General features: G+C 47.7%; 1 protein-coding gene across 8 annotated transcripts in view; it reads left to right on the forward strand.

Moving 5' to 3' along the window:
- Positions 1-20252, forward strand: part of Ldlrad3 (low density lipoprotein receptor class A domain containing 3) — a 225660-nt gene that overhangs the window by 191849 nt on the left and 13559 nt on the right. Inside the window, exon 6 of one of the 8 annotated variants that reach the window (XM_058583345.1) lies at positions 888-8057. The exons of the other annotated variants lie outside the window; for them this stretch is intronic. Within the exon in view, the coding sequence (XP_058439328.1) occupies positions 888-1051 (164 nt within the window). The 3' untranslated portion in view covers positions 1052-8057. Of the gene's footprint in view, positions 1-887; positions 8058-20252 lie in introns of those variants that run through there. 8 annotated transcript variants of the gene reach the window in all.

Consider the following 20252-nt stretch of genomic DNA (forward strand, 5'->3'; position numbering starts at 1 on the left):
CCCACACCTGCTGCAGTTATCACCCTTTCCAATTATTAATCCATCAAGTGGATTAATCCACTGATTAGTGTCAGCTCTCATAATCTAGTCATGTCATCTGCAAACTTAACAATAAGAAAGAGTTCTGAGATGCTAGAGATCGGACAGACGTGATTTACTTCCAAGCTGAGAGACCTTGGGAATGTTGCTGGACTGCTCAGTGTCCTCCCCTATAGAAGGGGAACTTGTAAACTGGGAATAGTGACATTGAGGTTATTCTGGGGCTGGGGTTGTGGCTCAGTGGCAGAGCGCTTGCCTCACACATATGAGGCACTGGGTTCGGTCTTCAGCACCACATAAAAATAAATAAATAAAATAAAGATATTGTGTCCATGTATAATTTAAAAAAAGGTGTTTTTTTAAAGAAAGAGAGATTAATATGAAATAATTTATACAAATTTCTTAGTATTGTATCTAGCACCTAGTCGCTCACATAATAATTCTCCTCCCTTTGTTGTTCCATAAGTGCATGGTTTGTTGTTTTGCTAAATTATAAGCTTCTTAGATACACAGCATGGATACTTTGTCTGTGTAGCTTACCCATCTGTATCAGTCAGTGTATGCTAGGTCATGCTGTGGTAACACGTAGGCCCAAGTCTCTGCAGTTTTAAACACCAGAGGTTTCTCTTGCTTACCCTGCAAGTCACTTATGGATTAGTAGAGCAAGTTCTTCTCATTTTAGTTACTCAGGGAGCTGGACCACTCACATTTCACTGGCCAAACAAGTCATCTGGCCAAGTCTAGCTCTTAACAGCACAGAGAAGTCTAATCCTATTGTGTACCTATAAGGAGGTATTTGGTATTCGAGAACATTTGTCAGCCACCCTAACACCCACTGTGTCTTCCAGGTGGCTTCGTACCCAGGTGTGCCTGTTTGAAACCTGGTGCTGCTGCTGGGTGTGCAGTCCTTTCCCAGACACTTGGAGTCTTGCTGATTGGAATCAGTCCTGCTCTGCATGGGTCCAGGGGTCCCCAACTACAGTCCACAGTCCTTGCCAGAAAGCTGGCATGACTGGTTGTCTCGTACCATGCTGCTAAGCAGTGGGACCCTTAAAGGAGGAGGCTTCATCTCAAATCAGGACCCATGTTCAGGAGGCCCAGATCTCAAGTTTGTCGGCCTTGACCCTCTGATTCGTATGTTCGTTCACTCACGGGACAGCTAATCATCTCCACCAGGATTTGCCCGATGGCAAGCACCATCCATTCACAGGAAGTGATAGCAGAGACAGACAAGCTTGCTCAGATTTGCTGATCAGGTGGAGTCGGCAGGAGACCAGAGAGATCAAGAGAATGGACAGTGAAGTGAGCTCACCATCCCTGGGCTTGCCTCACTTCTAACAGCCTCGGGCAAATTCCTAAGTCACTTTGTGCCTCTGTCTTACCATCTATAAAGTGGGAGCAATTACCATATTTCTGTTGTAGAGTTAAACTTAAAAGGAAATGAGATAGATGATTCCTATAAAATGTTTCATGAATCATGTCATTTGCCAGGAAATGGGTGGAACTGGAGACTATCATGCTAAGTGAAATAAGCCAATCCCCAAAACCCAAAGGCCAAAGGTTCTCTCTGATATGTGGATGCTGACTCACAATAGGTGGGCAGGGAAGTGGAGGTTCATTCGATTGGAGGGGACGGTGGGAATGGGAAAGACAGTAGAATAAATTGGACCTAACTTTCCTATGTTCCTGAATGAATGCATGACCATCGTAACTCCACGTGTACAACTACAAGAATCGAGAAGTTATACTCCATGTAGGTATGATATGTCAAAATACATTCTACAGCCAGGCGCAGTGGCACACGCCTGTAATCCCAGTGACTTAGGAGGCTGAGGCAGGAGGTTCATGGGTTCAAAGCCAACCTCAGCAAAAGTAAGGCACTAAGCAACTCAGTGAGGCCCTAAGTCATATACAAAACATAGGGCTGGGGCTGTGACTCAGTGATCGAGTGCCCCTGAGTTCGATCCCTAGTACCAGAAAACAAAAACAACAACAAAGAATATATTCTACTGTCATGTATAACTAAAAAGAACAAATAAAAAATTTTAAAAATAGATCAATAAAATGTTTCATAAAGATACTGCCTTTGGAAAGACTCCGTCCGTGTCAGCCACAGCTGCTGTCCCCATTGTCATTACCCCCGTTAGTGGTAGTAGTAGTGGGAATTAGGAGGAGTGGTGGGAGGAATGGTAGGAGGTTGAGCCAGCCAGGAAAGTTTTGTATTTTCCTAAAAGAATCATATTAAAAAGGGTTGTTGTGCGTTATTCATGGAGCCTGATTTCTTGTGGGCCAGTAGCACACTGGGAATGCTAATTACGGCCACACCCCACTGCTGCTCATTACAGAGCAGGGTCCAAATAATCCCCCGTTATTGGCCACTTATGTTGTTCCCACTGGTCCTCTATTGTCCCCTGAACTCTCCCAGTCTAATCCATTTTGAACATTCAAGTAGCTTTTCATTATTAAGGCTCAGAGCATGGAAAGAATAACTGAATAGAAATCGAACATTTTTGAAACAGGGAGAAAATGGCTGAGAATTCTCAAAGCCAGACCAAGGAGCTGCACCCATGATCCCTGGATCCAGCAGACCAGCACCTGGGTGCATTTGCTTTGACCAGATCTTGAGCCCCTGTTCTTAAGGAAAAAATATATTCTGAGTCTCTTCATGGCTCTCCACCTCAGTCACCCCCGACACCTGTCCAGGCAGTGACATGGTGGGTTTGGCATGGAGGCAGGCAGGTCATGAGAGCCAGCAACATACCTGTTAATTCCCAGGTCTGTATCTACTTGTGTTTAGGATCAGAGGGTAAAGAAAAGGAAGATCCCCCAACTCGTGAGATCCCCCCACTTGTGAGACCAGAATCAAGCATGCACCTCTGCAAGTCTACCCCATCCAAAAAACTGGTCTAATTAAATCCCGACAGATTGCTGCTCTGTTTTTCCGGCTGCCTGGTAGCTGGACCTGCTTCTATAAGCTCTGGCAGGAGCAGGATACATCTGGCTTCACTGAGTTATTTAATATCTTTGGCACAAGTCAAGAACAGTAGAAATGGTAGAAAATGTGTTCTTTTCTTACCCTAAGTCACAGGAGAGCTGGGGGAAAAAAAATACATTTTTTCCCTTCTGATTTTAAAATGATCTGAAGGAGAGAGAGAGGGTTAGCTCATCAACAACCAGTAGAGTGTACTTTTGCATCCCATTTGTAGGACAGGTTGCCAGTGTAGGGTTTGGAATGGGGTGGCAGTTTAACCATATCAAATGCTTAATGAAGTGAGGCCTCATCTCATCGGTATTCAGCCGGGTGCTAACATTACCTACGCTAATCCCGAAACAATGAGCTATAAGGAGCGCTTTCTTTCTTGGTTGGGAATGAATGGAGCAGCCTGAATTATTCCAGTTTTATCTCCTGCCTTAACCTGGAATGAAGCCAACATGTTGGGTTTTACCCTGGGGAGTCCATATCATGTGAAAAACCTAAATCAGGTCTGTCTGCTCGTGCGTGCAGTCCTAATCCGTTAAATATTTCTAGCTAGCAATGCACACGGGGCCCTTTAGCTCCACAGTCATGTTCTGCTAAGACCATGCAAATATAACTGCTTGTGCCCGCTTGTTTAGGGAGGAATTGGTAATCCCCCACGCCGACATGGTTTTACCCAAATCCCTCCCGCTACACGGAAGGCGCCTGGCCTGCCTTAACCTTTGCGATATTCCCCTGCCATCCTCCAGGGCCCAGCTCACTCTGTGTGCACTCAGGAAGGTTTCAAATGAAGGATTGGCTTTCTCTTTGATTAGCTACTTAAGAGCAACCAGAATCCTTGGATTTATCAGTTATAGGAACTTGAGCGCAGAGACTCGGCTGTGAACTGTGTAAAGAGAATGGCACTGAACCCTGTCGGTCTCTGTGCCCTTATGCATTCAAGAAAATGAAACATTGGGAATTGAGTGCTCTTTGGGGCGTTTTTTTTACAGTCAAGCACTGCTGTCTGCAAAGGAAAATTTCTTTCTAGAAAATTCTGGGTTTTTTTTCAAAACTGCCTCTTTCATACTCTTGGTTCATTCTAGGGGAGTGGCTTTTTAGTTTTCCTTCATCCAAAAATGGAAGTAACTTTTTCAGGATTATAAAAAAGGAGTACATGAGCCATCTTTTATTTCACAGTTATTTGTGAGTTCTCCCTGTGCACTAAGTTGAGCACTGGGTAAAGGACAAGGTGGCAGAGTTAGGAGCATGGACTCAGGAGTCCCGCTGCCTGGGTGGAATCGGGCAGCCCCCCTTTGCAGCTGGGCAAGGCTGTGCTGTGTCGTGGTTCCCCCCTTCACTAATGTGGGGATGTCAATCATGCTTACTCATTCTGAAGCCCTCAGGATCTGGCACCGAGCAAGTACTAAGTGTTAGCGGCCACCACAGCCCCTGTTGTCATTATCCTTATCATTATGATAAGTATGGTTATGGAATAAACTTGTCCCCAAACAAAACAAAACAAAACCCACCATTCTGTGTCAGCAGTGGGGACCGACTTCCTGAGATCCAAGACCATGGTGAATCTGCACCTCAGTTGCGTGTCTTGCTTGCACCCGATGTCCCCGTGAAGCAGAACGATTCTGCTCCCAGAGCCAGGCCTTCAGGATGCCCACCTGAGAGCTTTGTCACACACCCATGACTGGGCTTCTGTCCATCTGCAAGGCTACCTGACAGCACCCCGGCTTCCTGCAGCATGTTCTCACTGTGGCCGGGTCTGAACACCTGTCTAATTTGGGTTTGCAACCAAAGTTCATGCACTTACCTGGAATGGAAGCCTGTATGTACACAATTTGGGGACAAATTGACACACAAGTGCATCACCTAACTTCCTAAACTACCATCGTGTTTCTGGAGCCTGAACAATGAAGGAGCCCTTCAGTAATTTGCTTGTGGGTCATAAAAAAAAGTCCCAAATCTTATGAATTCTTGGAGGATGAGTTGTTTGTCCTGAAATTGCCGAAGACTTAGGTTGCTAACATCACCTTTAAAGGAGATACTTTTATGGACTCAAAAAAAATCAATGGCTTTGTGCTGTGTGAATTGGTTCCCACCCCTTTTTCCTCCCCAGCCACTCAATAGCAGGCTGATTCATTCTTCTGCTTCCTGGTGTGATTGAAGCCATAGACATCTCTCTATCTCTAGATGAGGCTCCTTAGTCTGTTGTTAGGGGTTGCAGAGAGCTGTGGTTCCCATCGCATGTACACTCTCTGGCTCATTCCGGGTGGAAATTCCAGGTTAGCATGCACTAACCCTCAGCCTTTTACCCATGGTGCTCCCAGTGTCCTCAGTGTTACTAAGACTTCTCCCTCTTGACTTGGTTTCTACTTACCTTTGCCTTTATGCTCACAGCTTAACACTGCGTCAGTCCATAATGCATGAGGTTAGTAATCAAGGTTACTCAGTGCAACTGCAGAGCAGTCTTATAGCAGAAAATGAGGATCAGGACACCGAGATTTGGAAGCAATACTATGTTAGAGGTGCCATGGCCCAGAGGGATAATTCCCAAAGTCAGAGCCCTGAACACAACAGGGCTTTTACTTTTGTAGGTAAGCAAGTTTGTTTGTAAGACAAGAGAGTTGGTGCAATTCTACTGGAGGGTGTGTTCCACATTCCTTACACGGGTATAGGCTTGACAACAGCCTCGGACTCTTAGCTCATACAGCTTAGGGGCTTTTACTGCACTAAGCCTAAAGGGAGATCCTTCTATTCCCCTACATTGTTTCCTTCTTCAGCTCCTGTGATTGCTGCCGCAAGCCTCTATGGATAAATGTCAGTAAGCAGAGCTGCTGTGTGTCAGCATGCAAAGCCACAGCCCTTCAGCCCTTAAACTGCTAATGTTCTCATTTTGCTCTACACCATCTTATTCTGCTGAGCCTGCCTTGACCAAACACCCCAGGCCAGGTGCTTCTACAGCAGAGATTTATTTCTCCCATTCTGGAAGCTAGAAGTCCAAGTTCAAGGTCTGCCAACTGAGGTTCCTGGTGAGACCCTTCCTTTTTGTAGATGGACAGCTGAGAAATTGATGACTCCATTTTTGAGAAACCAGCCTCTACCTCAGAGCAAAGCCTGTCCAAGGAAGGGGGCGTGACCTTTGTCCTTGGAAAAACCCACAGAGCACTCCTAAGCACATACCCACCCTGCTGAGTTGTTTGTCTGTAAATAACAGGAGAGATCTGTGGAGCCAGGTGTCCTGATTCAGTTAGGCTAGGTGAGGATCCATAGCAACCCCCTAGCAGCCACCAATCAGCATGAGACAGGGAAAACACCTGGGATGCCAGATGACCCCCCAGTAGTTTATGGTGGTTGATAACATGTTGGGAATCCGTTTAGTTTAGCACGTACTCCCCTCGTGGCTTAAACCAATCAGTTCAAAGGAACCCCTGCTTTTACTAACCAGTCACCCTTACCCAACTTGTTCCCGCCAGTGAATGTGCTAATCAATGTTAAGAGTTGTTGTTTGACTTTCCCATGGTATGGAATGATTTGCTGTGTGATGTTGTGACGCATAGAGTATCCCCCCAAAACCTATAAAACCTCACTGAACAAAGGACCGGGGCTCACTCCCTGGGACCGCTGTGTCAGAAACGGTTGTGAGTCCAGGCTCGAGCTTGCAATAAAGACTCTTGTGTGATTGCATCAGATTCAGCTCCTGGAGGTCTATTGGGGTCCCACAAATTTGGCATAACACAGCCACCTTCTTACTGTGTCCTCACGTGAAACGAGGACGAGCTCCTTGATGTCTCTTCTCGTAAGAACACTAATCCCCCAGCCGCGTAACCTCCAGAGTCTCCATTGCCAATGTATCACATGTGAATTTGGAGAGAATATAAACATTCAGTCCATAATAAGGTGGTTTCAGGACTGAGGGTTAAGAAGAGAATGTTACCAAGATCCATGGCAGGTAGGAGATAAAAGGTGAATTGTCAGAAAGGGAAGCAGGAGGATGCAGGAGAGGCAGCGTGGGGTGGTGGAGAGAGAGCGCCTGGCACCGGTGCCAGCTCTGCCATCTACTGAGAGACATTCTTAAGTGCTCTGAACTTGCTTTTCCTTGTGTGGCAGGCACTGCATTAGGGGCTGAAATTCAGTGAAACTCATGCCCACGCCCAAACCAAGAACAGGCAGGGACAAGGGACACGCCCTACGTAGTGACATATGCCATGCCAAAGCTCCAAGGAAGCCAGACACGTGAAAATTAAAACATGACTTGAGAAAAATGGCACTGGCACCTGCCTGCTCTCTCTTTTTGGGGGCTGTTTAATTGTGTTGTGGACTACATGTGTCCTCCCAAATCCCTATATGGAAGCCCTGACCCCCAGCGTGATGGTATTTGAGATGCACCTTTGGGAGGCAGTTGGGATTGGATGAGATCATGAGCCTGGGATTGGCATTCCTTTCTGAAGAGGTGCCTAAGAGATGTTTTCTTCCTGGTCCCAAGCAGATTAGTGGGACCAACTCCAAGTTCTGTGGAAACCGAATGCCATGATAGAACAGGGGGAAAGAAATGTTTTCTCTTGTTTTGTGCAGCATGAAACTGAAGCTTCTTGCAGGCCGATCTGCAGTTAGGCCCTGAGATATTTGTGTAGTTGAGATATTTGGGGGTAGAAGTGAGATGCAGTGATAATGGAAACCACATACGGGTCGTCTTTGGAGGCCAGAAAGGCGATTGCTGAATCCCAACGTGATAAGCCTGCACCAGAAGAGGGCCAGAGCCTGGGCAGGCCTCTCCCTCCATCCCAGGTCTCCACTGCTCTGTGTAAAAAGGTAGAGGTGTGACTTCTGAGATGTTTAAGGGACCGGCCTGTGCTTATAGTGTGGGGTGCACAACCTGCGTTCAGGTTAGAAGTTATCAGATGGCATTTTAAAATCTGAGAGTCCAGCTTTGCCTTAATGGCCGGTGACGGGTGGTTGTTGTTGTGTTTTTTTTTTTTTTTCTTTTTCCATTTGGTATCTTTTAAGTTAATTTTCAATTAAGTTTTGAAAGGACAAAGTATAAAATTAACTAACTTGCAATTAATTTCAACAGTAATTATGCAAAAATTCTAGGCATGTGAAAGATGGGGAGCATGGAATAATTAGTCGTGGAATTTTTCACTACCATAATTACAGTGATGAATATGCATGAGGCCGTTTGGGAAAGGAACTCACAGCCAGCAATTGTATGCAATTAAACTTTTAGCTGGCTGCCTTGTGTTATAGTCTCCTCAAACTGTTAGCAAAGTCTCCCCAAACAAATAACCCCTTCTAACATACAACAAGGCAGTCACTAGTAGCACTTTTCTGAGCTCTTAATTTTGCAAATTTCTAGCTTCCCGGACCTTCGGTATAACATGCATGGTGGTCCAGGTTGTGGCCTGACCAACTATACCTTGGAGTAGTTTATTTGGGTGAATCAGCACAGCTCAACTTTAGTGCAGATATCTGCGTGTTTCAGCTCAGCCTTGTGTCAAAGACCCCTCCCTGGCTGGGCCTTTCTTAGGGCATCCTCTTCCGGGTTGTATCCTAGCAGCAGAATCCTGGTTGCAGCCTCTCCCGTGGTTGAGCTTGTCACTGTAGGGCCATTTGGTGTGCTCACCATAGACATGCATTATTCTCTTTCATCCTCCCCGCCACTAGGGCTTGAGATTTGAGGAACTTGCTCAGAATCACTTGCAGATGGAGATTGGACCCAGATCCTTTTGATCTTAAGTCCTGTGCTGTTTGCCACGCATTCTCTGTCAAGTTCTTAAGGCTGGGGTGGGGGAAAGGAAATCATCTTAGAACTCAGTTTTGGTAACAGATGGAATTTATTCGACTCCATTGCCTTACCAAGATCACCCCGGATAGATGTCCCAGGGTGCCTAGCCAGTCATACACAGCCCTGATGAGGAGCTCTGAGAACCGTGTTGGTGTCATTGGTACCAGCAGTGACGGCAGCCAGGATCTAGTGAGCCCTTAGGCTGCAGCCAGCCACATCTGATCTTCACAGATGCCCCGGGAGATGGACGCTCTTGTCCCCCAGTTTACAGATGAGAAAAACTAAGGCTCATGAATTTAACTTGGCAGGATGGTGCAGGGTGGCAGTCTGGGCAAGTCAGGATGCAGACTCCTGGTCTTTGTGGGACATCCATGCAGCCTCTAACCCTTGCAAGTGTCCACAGGATGCCACCCACCAGGTGAGAAACATGACCAGTGAAGACAGTCCTCATTCCTGTCCTTGGTGGTGAGACCCAGAGTCGGCCTGAGTTTCTGGGAGGCTTCAGCTCACCCGAGGGGCTGGGCTGGGCCCCAGTGAATGCTGGTTCTGCACAGTTTTTGAATTCTCATTAAGCTCAGTGGTTTTTAGTAAAAAAAAAAAAAAAAAAATCTCATCACATACACATACCAGACTGCCATTAGCAGAACTGGGAAGAACCTTCCGCCAAGTGAAGCAATTTCCTCATTCTGTAATTAAAGCAATTTGGGGGCTGAATATATTTATGAGCAAACTTGCTGAAGTGAGACAGAAGCATTGTACAACGTGCATTTCAGAGGAAAATCAGAGGCCCTGGGCAGAACACCCTGGATCTCCCTCCATCATAAATATGGTGTTGCAACTGGGTCCTGTCCGAGCCTTCTCCCAGGGCAGCATAAAAAGATGAGGAAACTGAGGCACAGAAAAATGAGCAGCTTGCCCCAAGACGAGAGTGGGCCAAGCCTGTGCAGCCCGTGCCTCTTTCCCCTGCTCCTGCCTCCCCACCCCCAACTCAGTAACATGTGCACTTGTCATTTGGAGGTTTTTTTTGTTGCCACTGGAGTTTTTTGTTTCTTTGTTTTTTAATGATTTGTTTCCCTCTGATGCTTACATTTAGGAAAGTTTTCCCAAGGGGGTCGGTACAGTATTTGAACCTTCCAGCTGCTGCCAGTCAGCCTCTAGGAGACTATGTCAGCACTGAGCTCTGCAGATGTCCCTTGAGAGTGAACAGCTCCAGGCTGGAGCAGCTGTCCCGGTGCACCCCCACCCCACCGCACAGCCCCGTCTTCCCTCAGGCTCCCCAGGTCTTGCTCTTCATTCCCAGGTGACCTGAATTCTCTACAACTGGGATTTATATTTTCCAAGCTCTGCTGGGACTCAAGATTAATATCCTGTTCATTTTTATTTGCTTTTTCTTAATTTTAACGAAACCCATGGATTTAGAATAAGTCAACAAAACCGTGGTCCCTTCAGTGGTCCTCAGGTTTTTTCCTGCCTGCAGTGAGACCCAACCCTCTGTGGACCGTCATCGGTGTCACTCCCGCAAGGCAGCTTGCTGCTGGTCCCTTCAAAGAGCAAAACCCCAATATTTCCATTCCTTCTACTCCTGTTTGTCTCTGCTCCTTGAACAGTGACTTGAGGATTAGGACTGTCACAGGCCTCTGGGATTCACCCTGTCATTGTTGGGGACTCCAGTGGTGTCCATGTTGAAGGGCTGTTTCCACAGCACCTTTTATACCAGTGATGGTTAAAACGACAGTGTCTTTCTCTTACGGCTTGCAGCAGAAGGTTCTTCTGAACCTAAGGGAGCAGAATGGTGTGCGGCATTTTTTCTTATTCCCCCAGAACCTTCAAAGATCAAACAAGAGTTAAGAGCTTGTTGATCTGCCAGCCAACAAGATGCTTCAGAACGACTTGTGTTCAGGCTTGTCCTGTTGAGACCACAGGGAAGTTGGTAATCATGACTGATGATGAGATTTTTCTCCACTGAAGCCAGTGAAAAATACAATTAGCAGAGTTTCCCCTTATCTCCCTCATTTGTGTGTTCAATTAGTGCAATTGGTCATAGATACTGTTGCAAGGGGAGCTTTGCGGAGAAGGAGCGGGTGGCCTGCAGACTCTCAGAAACATGAGTGGATTGTCAATCGTCGTGAATCTTGCTCCTCTCCTGCCTGGGCGTCCCCGTTCCCTGTGTCTTTGGTACAGGTCTTGGGTGGGTGCGCAGCAGTCCCCCTGCTGCTCTGGCTGAGAATAGCCCCTGAAGGAACACTTGATATATGGAAGCCACAGAGTTCAGCTAGAGACCCTCAACTTTTGGTCAAGAGTTCTTTCTTATTTCCTGTAACTTGGAGATTCTAAAATTGGAGAGGGAGCTCATGGGGAGTCAGAAAATTAAATTCTTGTTAGAGAGGGAAACATTCATTCATGAAATATTGAGTAGTGCTAATGATGCTAATAATAGCTAATACTGCGTGTGTAAGCACTAGGCTGCTGGCAGATCTGAAACCCATAATTTAAGGCTTATTATTACTGATTGGCTTTACAGATATTATAGCTTACCTAATGTGTATGTGTAAAGCTGAGCTTAGTGCTTACGAGTGAGAGGGACAGGTTGTAAACGAGACCAGCCCTCCAGAGGTTCCGGGTTTCTTGATGGGAAACTAGCTATCTCAGTAGCTCCACAAGAAAGAGAAAGACCTGCGGGATGTGGATCAGGTGATGGGCGGTGGGAAGCTCTAGCTGAGTTTGGACAGCTTCCGGGGAATCAAAGACAAGAGGCTCAGTAGTCACTGGAGTCCTGAGGCTAGCCAGGACATCAGCAGGGGCTCATAGAAGGACATCCCAGGCCAGAGGAGCAGCAATTCTAGGAAGGAAGGACTTCAAGGAAGATGAGTTGTAGATCTCTGTAACCAGTAAAAACACCATCACCCCGAGCTGTTCTGAAATATGATTTTATGCTTTGTCTGTGGATCCTCTGTCTCAAGGTCTCTCCTGAGATCAAGGGCCTCTCATGGGCCAGACTGCAGTCTCACCTAAAGGCTCCATTGGCGGGAGGACCTGCCACCATGCTCGGTCACTCAGCTGTTTGCAGAACTGGTTCCTTGTGGGCTGCTGGAGTGAGGGCCTCGGCTCCTCCCTGCTGGCTGGACACCTCCCACAGTGTCTCCATAGGGCAGCTTCCCCCATGGCCCTAAGGCAAGCGAGTGAGGGAACAACAGAGAACATCACCAAGAACAGAAGCCTTTCATAACCTGGAATTGGAAGTGACACCTTATTATTGCTGCCATATCCCATTTGTCAGAAGTGAGAAATACTCCCGTCCCCAACTCCCAGGAAAGGGTCTCCACAGGGGCATGAATCCCAGGAGGCAAGAGTCGGAGGCCACCTTAGAGGATATCCACCACACTGGGGACAGGGGAGGGACCCTCAGGAGCTGAGATCAGAGAGATGGTGTGAGGTCTGCTCCAGAGGCCTCATAGGTGTATGTCAAGGTAATAGTAGCTCACGTGTGAAATGAGCCATCTATGAGGATTTTTACTGTAGAAGATTATAAGAGAAAAAGAGTGGCAATAGATCCCACCTGCCCATCAGATGAGTCTGGTTATAAACAATGGCGCATCTCCACAAATGGCATGCTCATTCTGCAGCTATCGTAAACAGTTAACAGTGGAGCAACAGAACAAATAATAACGTCTTAGTCTGTTTCATGCTGCTGTAACAAAAATACTGAGACTAAGAAATATTATTAAGAACAGAAATTTATTTTGTCACAGTTCTGGAAACTAGAAGTTCAAAGTCAGGGGCTGTCAAGTCACTTGTCTAGTGAGACCCACTCTCTGCTACTCCTTCCCTACTACTGTATGGTTCCCTAGTACTGTATCCTCTGGAAGGGACAAACCTGTGTCCTCACATGACGGAGGCAGAAGGGCAAGCTCAATAAATATTGCATGAATCCTCCTTCCTCAGGGTCCTATTCCCATCTACGTGGGAGGAGCCCTCCTGGACCAGTTGCCTCTGAAAGGCCTCTTCTCTTAATGCTGTCACTTTGGCAACACCTGGGATACCTTCAAACCATGGCAATCATGTTGGTTGACAGCGCAGAGGATAAAAATAAATATCCATGAGCTTGTCTGATGTAAATAGCTGGAAAAAAAGAGAAGGGCCAGATCTTCTTTACAGAAAAAATTGCAGGGAATGAATGTAGGAAGAACCAGTGGGGACAATGGAAAACATCACCGTGGGAACACACAGTCATAACAACACAGGCGAGATGTGGAAGAAATTGAAGCAGAGGTGTTTGCATGCTTTCAAAGGGTCTGCTCCAAGGTATTATTAACTACTAGGGGAGAGTGGAAATTTTGAAGATACCACCTTAACCAAGTGATCAATCAGTGATCATCAGGAAATATGCACAGAGCTTCCCCAGTGGTATTCACTGAGTATACTCTGATATTCTCTTCAATAGTATAATCCTCTCAATGGTGAAATTGCATCAGATCAGCCCAAAGGGAGGGACATTCTACCAGATAACTTCCTGTTCCTCTTCAAAGCATTAAGGCTGTGGAACACAAGGAAGGACTTAGAACCTGATTTAGATCGGAAGAAATAAAAGCAGTGTGAGATCTTGGACTAGATGCTGGTACAGATAAAGGACCTCAGTGGGAAAAGACATAAGCCCTGAATATATTCTACAACTTGGTTAATATAATTGTTTCAAGGTTAGTTCTTAGATTTTGCAATTTTTTTTCTCTGGTTGGCATTAGGGGAAAATGGGTGAAGGTTTAAGGGAACTCTTCTATTTTCTCAGTTTTTTTCCAAGTCTATACTTATCTCAAAATAAAAAGTTATATTAAAATGGAGAGCCTGGAATATAGTCAGTGCTACATAGTTACTGCTAAGCAGGCATTTAATAGACAAATTGCTTTTTTAAAAATAGGTACCAATGTGCTTCATTAAGTGAAAAAAATCAAGGTGTTGTCATGTGTGTTAAAAGTTCCAGATGTTGCCCAGTGTGATGATGCATGCCTGTAATCCCAACAATTTGGGAGGCTGAGGCAGGAGGATCGCAAGTTCGAAGCCAGCCTCAGCAAAAGCGAGGTGCTAAGCAACTCAATGAGATCCTGTCTCTGAATAAAATACAAAACGTAGGGCTGGGGATGTGGCTTAGTGATTGAGTGCCCCTGAATTAAATCCCTGACACACCCACCTCAAAGTTTTAAAAATTTTCCAGATATATGCTAATACATGCCTGTTCTATTTCTGGAAACCTACATAGAAAAGAAGTGGAGAAAGAGAAAAATGGGTACCAGTGGTTGCCTCTGGGATGGGAAGCTTGTGACTAGGAGACAGGTATGAGAAGCAACTTACCTTTCTCTGCAAATTCTTTACCATTTAGATTTTGAAACATGCATATTACGTATTCAAAACTGAATTTTTACTAAGCAGCCCTTAGGTTCCCAGAGTTTTCTGCCTGTTCCCTGGCAACTCCCACCCTGTAACGGTGAATGAGCGCCTCTGGATGCCCTGGCTGTGCTGGGTGAATGTTTTATGCATGAGCAGGTTGCTGTCTGCTGGCCCTCCCTGGGATTCATGTTGGTATCACATTGATCCAGTGGATCTTCTTATTCCTCTTCCTCAGGAGGCCAGCGTGGGCCCTCTGTTAGCAACTGAAGGCTTTGATTCTTCCCTTGCTTGTTCTAACGCAGCCCCATCAATGTTTAAAATACTTGCCTGAACTCTCCAGCTGCTCTTCCCGGTCTCGAGAGCTTTCAACAAGGATGTGTAGATTCTGAAGTGGCCCTGGGGGAAACTTGGTTAATATTTTTATTTAAAGGATGGAGCAGGTAGCTTCAAATCCTCCATGACCTCAGACCCTGTAGTTACTCTTCTATTATGGAATAGCAGGTTCCATGACCCCTTGCTCAGGAGGCCCCTGTACCAGAGTGGAGCCTCCAGCACCTTGTCTTGTCTCCACCAAGCCTATATCTCGAGAAGCATGAATACGAGACATCCAAGCACCTCTCAGAAGACACAGTGACACAGGTAGGCAGCATTGTCCTCCTGCCCAGGGTGGTCTTGGTGACAGACAGACTTGTTAATCACTCGGGTGCTTCCTAGCTAAGATTGAGACCAAACTCGCTGTGTTCTGTAGGAACATTTGGGTAGCCTGCTTCTGCAGACAACAGAAAGCAAGAGCCAGTGGGGGGCAGCAAGGAAGGAGGTGCTTGATTTCTCTTCATTTCTTGATGTCTCCATTTGTTGGCAGTAGCAGTGAGTCTCCTTGTCAAGATGGTCACGTTTGTGTGCTAAATTTCCAAAGTTAGCCCATGTGAGCCAGTCAATATTTTAGGCTCTGTGGGTCTTAGGGTCACTGTCACAAGTACACATGTCATTGCAGCATGAAAACAGCCAAAGGCACTACATGAGTGAATGTCAATGTACCAACAAAACTTCATAAAAACAATCAGTGAGCCAAACTTCAGCCATCCATCCTTGGAGCACAAGATGCTCCAGGGATGGAGCACAAGATGCTAAAAGGAAAATGGCTCAAAATTCAGGTTATAGAAAACTCGAGGGTCAGATTACAGATGCCTCTCTAGGTCATTGTTAGGAATTTGGAATTTGAGTAATGAGCAGCCCTCAAAGGGGACTCCATCCTCCTTACAACCTTTGGAAGCAGTAGCCTGAATGTTCCAGAGTATTCTTGCTGTTCCTTCCTGCCTTCCTCCTCGGAAGCATTGCCATGGTCCTTCTCACATCCTAAAAAGAACTTTCTGGATGGTATGTAGAGAATGTGGAGAGACACAAGGCCAGAAATCTAGAGACCAGCTAAGAGTAGTGGTCTGGTAGTTAATTCATGCAGCATGCAGTGGTCACTTGTCCCATATTTTAGAAGCAGAATAAGCATAACCTGCCTCTGAGTTGGACATAAATAATAAAGGAAAGGAAGGAACCAGGGCTAATGCAGAGGCCTCGAGCTCCCGGAACTTGGCTGGGGTGCTAATGTAGGACTATAATTGATATTTGGTGATGATATTTGTTTTCTCAGCTTTCGCAAATGAGGTTTTATTTGCGTTGACAATGGCAGGGCTGAAGTCGATTTTTCTCTCCCCAGTGTTTAGGGTTAGCTTTGCCCTGCAATGCTATTTGTGGGTAATTACACCACACTCGCAAACTGATCGGAGTATCCCGCTTGAGTTAGCAGTATTCCGCTCTGGCTGCTGACAGAGCAGGCTCAATAAACCATTGTATTGTAATGTGCCAAGCCTTATTACCAGACCAGAAGCCAACTGACCATTGAGCTTAAAGAATGTCTGCTAAGCATTTAATTTTGCAGCTTCCACCAAATATGCCAGGTAAATAGATACAGTAAGCAATAGAAATAGTCATTCTTTATATCCCTCCTTATTCAGCAGATTCCGGGAGGTGTGTATATTCATTTTAAGCACATTGCTTACAGAAATAGCTCAGGAGGTCCTGTGCAGGGGCCTGGGTTTGCCGAAGCTTCTATGCACAGGAGAGAGATGCTTTAGAGGTCTCCCCTGTGAGGTTAGAGTGAGGAGAACATTGATTCCAATGCATGAGCTCATTTCCAAGTCCAGCACCCCTCCCATGCTGTCTCTCATTGATGTTTGCTTTTTTGTGCTGCAGTAGGAGAGGTAGCAAAGAGCTCCTGCTCTCCGCTGCTCTCTTCTGTTGGCATTTCTTAAGCGATGAGCAGAGTTGAGCAGAGTTCTAGAAAGGCCACCCAGGCCCTAGCTCCCACTTACCCCCATCACTGACTTTTGGTAGCAATCTGCATTCCCTTTTTTTTTTTTTTAATGCCCTTCTCTATCTTCCACAGCCAATTAAGTGCTTCTCCCTCCAGCCAGTCCTGCAACTGCCCTGGGCCTGTTTTGTAGCAAAGAAGCCATTAACCAGCCAACCCCTGGTTGACACTGGGTCCTTCCTCCTCAGAGCAGAGATCAGTCTCCCAGGATGTATGGCATCGCTTAGCATGCTTTGGGGTCTCCAGCTTCCCCTCAATTCTGAGCAACTCTTCTCTGGGTAAGCAAGCATCTTAGATCTTAGGGGCCAGGGGTATCAATTGCCAGGGGTATCAAGGACACTTGTTGGAAGGATGGAGCTCATGGTTTCTGGAGACAGTTACCCCACCTGCCCCATGGCCGGCCCTCGAGGAAGTGGAGAGGGCAGGAAGCCTTGGATCTCTTAGAATAAGAACTGAAAATGCTCAGGGAGACAGTTGCCCCATCTGTCTTCAGACTCGGGCCTTCCTCCCCTCCCCCACCCCTTCCCTTCCTCTGTTTTGAATTTGATCTCAGTGCACGTGTCTCCTGGCTCTCCCGGTCCTCAGTCCAGCTTCCTTCTTGGCAGAGGGGCCTGCTCTCTAATTCCCCTCTGGCTCTGGGCCTGGATGGCCCCCTGCTGTGCTCCGTCTGATGCTGAGCAGCTCGGGTTTTCTCATCACCCCTCTTTGGGTTAATTTTAGCAACTTGAGTTGCCATGGTAATGGTTCAGTGGGGTTTTCGTGGTTCTCTTTTGATTCAGTCATTTGCTGGTCTGCCCTTTAAATTAAGCTTTTTCAATCCGCATCTAAATTGTACCAGAGATGTGCTTGGAATAGAGATCCGCAAAGGCCCCCTCAGCCCCGCGGGATGTTGGTGTTGAACAAGAAAATCAGGGTGGATGCCAGGATGCCCTTGGTGTACAGTGGCCAGCAGAGTGTCTGGAAGCTTCTAGGCTAGTGAGGATGCTGCAGAAGGCTGGTGGAGGCCTTCCTGGGAGTGCTGGAGTCAGAGCCCCCAGGGCCACTCCCCAGCTGTGAGGCCTCGGGTTAGACTTGTGTTGTCTTTTGTTTCTGAAATCCAGTGCTGAGCTCAGGTCAGCCCGGGATCTGGGCCCCTGGGTCAGGTGAATGCTTATGGCTCTAGCTGGACTCTCCTACCCCATCCCACTCCATCCTCCTTACCTTTGGAGGCAGTAGCCTGCATGTTCCAGAGAATTCCTACGGTTCCTTCCTGCCTTCCTCCTTGGAAGCATTTCCGCTGCCCTGCCATTCTGCCACCTTTTAAAATCCAGTGTGAGGGGTCAGGGTCTTTGTAAAATGGCAAGCTTGTCATTGGCTCACTTGGCTCCAACTTAAGACAGTGGCCTTTCACATTCATATCAAGTCTGTGTTGGCTACAGGTGTTTAATCCTGATTTTACAAATGAGGTTTAGAAAGGTGGAGTCAGTTGCCCAAAGACACTGTGTCATTTCTGGCAAAACCAAACCCCTAGACCTGACCACTGTGCACCTGCCTCTTTTTAGGTAGACCTGTCCTTGTTCATACTGACGCCTGGCTTTCATAGGTACATAGACAGGAATGTTGAACATGAATGGCTGTTCCTACTCTCCTCCCACTCCAGGACTGGTGTTTACCTACATCAGCTCGGCCCTCATCCTCACAGTAGCTCTTCAGGGCCACTGTTCATTATCCCTGCTTTCTAGCTGAGCGTTGGACTGGCCCCAGGTGTCACAGAGACTCAGAAGCAGAAGTGGGGTCTGGACCACTTGGGGACCTGGGTTGGACCATCAGGGAGAGAGTAAACACCCAGACAACGGCCAGCCCTTGTGAGGAAGGAGAACTCTGACCCGCAGCCCACAGGAACCCAACCTGCTATGCCACAGACTTGCAGGAATTAAGATCTCCATCTCTAGTAACAGTCCAGGAAGACAAGATAGTCCCTGTAGCAGTCGGCCCCCAAAAGCAGGGTCTTGATTAGTGACTGACAGCTTCCCTGTGTTTATCCTTGTTTCCGATTTAGGACCAAAAGGGGAAAGCCAAATAGGCTTCCCTAACCCGTTGCCTGGGATGCCCTGCTTCAGGTTCGGCCAGGTCCAGCTTCCCTGTGCCAGCAGACAGCAGTCAGGGCCCACGGCAGGCTTCCCTTGGCCCTGGCCACCTTCCCGCCCTCTGCCTTCCTTAATGTCTGCCAGAACACAAGTGACCATTGGCCGGCTCCATGGCCGTGGCAAGCTCTGAAGACACCTCCTTTGCTTTTCCCGTTTGGGTGATCTTCGTTTGTTTCCATCTTGGGGTGAGGAAGGTGTGGGTACCAGCTCTAAAGGAAGCCACCTCCCCTTGCACGGCCCTGAGCATGACCCTGAAGCACTGGCCAGCGCTGGACAAGATGGCTGGCAGGTTGCACCGTCGCACCTGGAGCCCCTCACCTCCTGAGTGCCAGTGGACGCTGGTATAAAGCAAGATGCCATTGGGGGAAAGTTGGAATGAGGGAGGGCACAGAAAGGAGCACGACATTCCAGAGGGGACAGTGGAGGCTTTGTGAACATGGCCGTGTTGAGCTGAGGTGGGAGGTGTCAGGCTGAGGCAGGGGAGTGGGCGGGGGTCCCACAGAGGATTAGGGAGCCTGTGCTGGCTGTTGTAGTGACTCTGTCTGCTCCTGGTCTCCACGTGCCCCTCCCCTGGGCCTCAGAGACTGGCCACCAATGGGTTTGGCCAGCGGTGAACACCAGCAGGAGGTTGGAGGTGGGAAGGGACAAAGGCCAGAATATTTGCACCTGGTGGAGGCTGCCTTCCTCCAGTGGAGGCCCAGGACCTGTCAGGTCTCTGGGGTCCCAGAAGATTCCAGAAGCTACATCCTAAACCCTTCAGGCCTGGGCTGGAAGCAGCTTCCCACTTTATTCAATCTTGTCTCTTCTTATAAACCAGGAGGCTGGGGGACCCACACCTGCGGCTGTCAGGCACGAGGTGGGCAAGTAGGTGCCTGTCCAGGGAGCTCTGTGTCTTGCAGGCTGGCATGGCCGGCACAGAGAGGAGAGAGGAGAGGGGGAGGGAGGAGCCAGGATGAGGAGCTTGAGCACCATGATGAGGGGCTGGGTTCCATGGTTGGGAGGCAGAAAGTTCTGGAAGGGGAGGGGAGGGGTGGAGCCAGGTCCAGGCTGCAGGTCCTCTCGATTGGCCTGGAGTAACCACATCAGGGCACCCTCTCGGCCACTTTGGGAGGAGAGGCTGCTGCGTGGGCTACCTCCACACTCCCGACCCTGTGGTGGCTGTCTGGGTGATTCCAGGAAAGGGTTTCTTTGCTACCAGCCAGTGTGTGAGAGGGAATATTCTGGAAAGTGTTTTGGTACACAAACATGTCTCTGCGATCCTTCCTCCGCTCCTGCCCACCAGTACCAGTGAGGATGTGTCAGCCACGGCAGTTCCCCATCCCTGAAACCGAGCTCCAGGACAGACTTGCCCTCACACCACGTGTCCTGGGTTCCAGCTGTGGCTCTGTCACCTTCCGGCCTTATGACCTGAGGCAGGGACCTCACTCTCTGAGACGTGTGTTTCTCACCTTGAGCCTAAACAGAACCATTGCCAGCATGAGGCACCTCACATGGGGGGGGGGGGGGGTGCTTAGTCTCATGTGAAAGACACAAGTGTGAAATGTCACCAGAGTGCAGGGTTAGAGACCCTCTGCCTGTGTCCCCCAGCAA

Source organism: Marmota monax, unplaced genomic scaffold, assembly GCF_021218885.2.
Source record: "Marmota monax isolate L192 unplaced genomic scaffold, Marmota_monax_Labrador192_F-V1.1 WCK01_AAM20220418_F8-fsc00047, whole genome shotgun sequence".
In the NCBI taxonomy this organism is placed as follows: Eukaryota; Metazoa; Chordata; class Mammalia; order Rodentia; family Sciuridae; genus Marmota; species Marmota monax.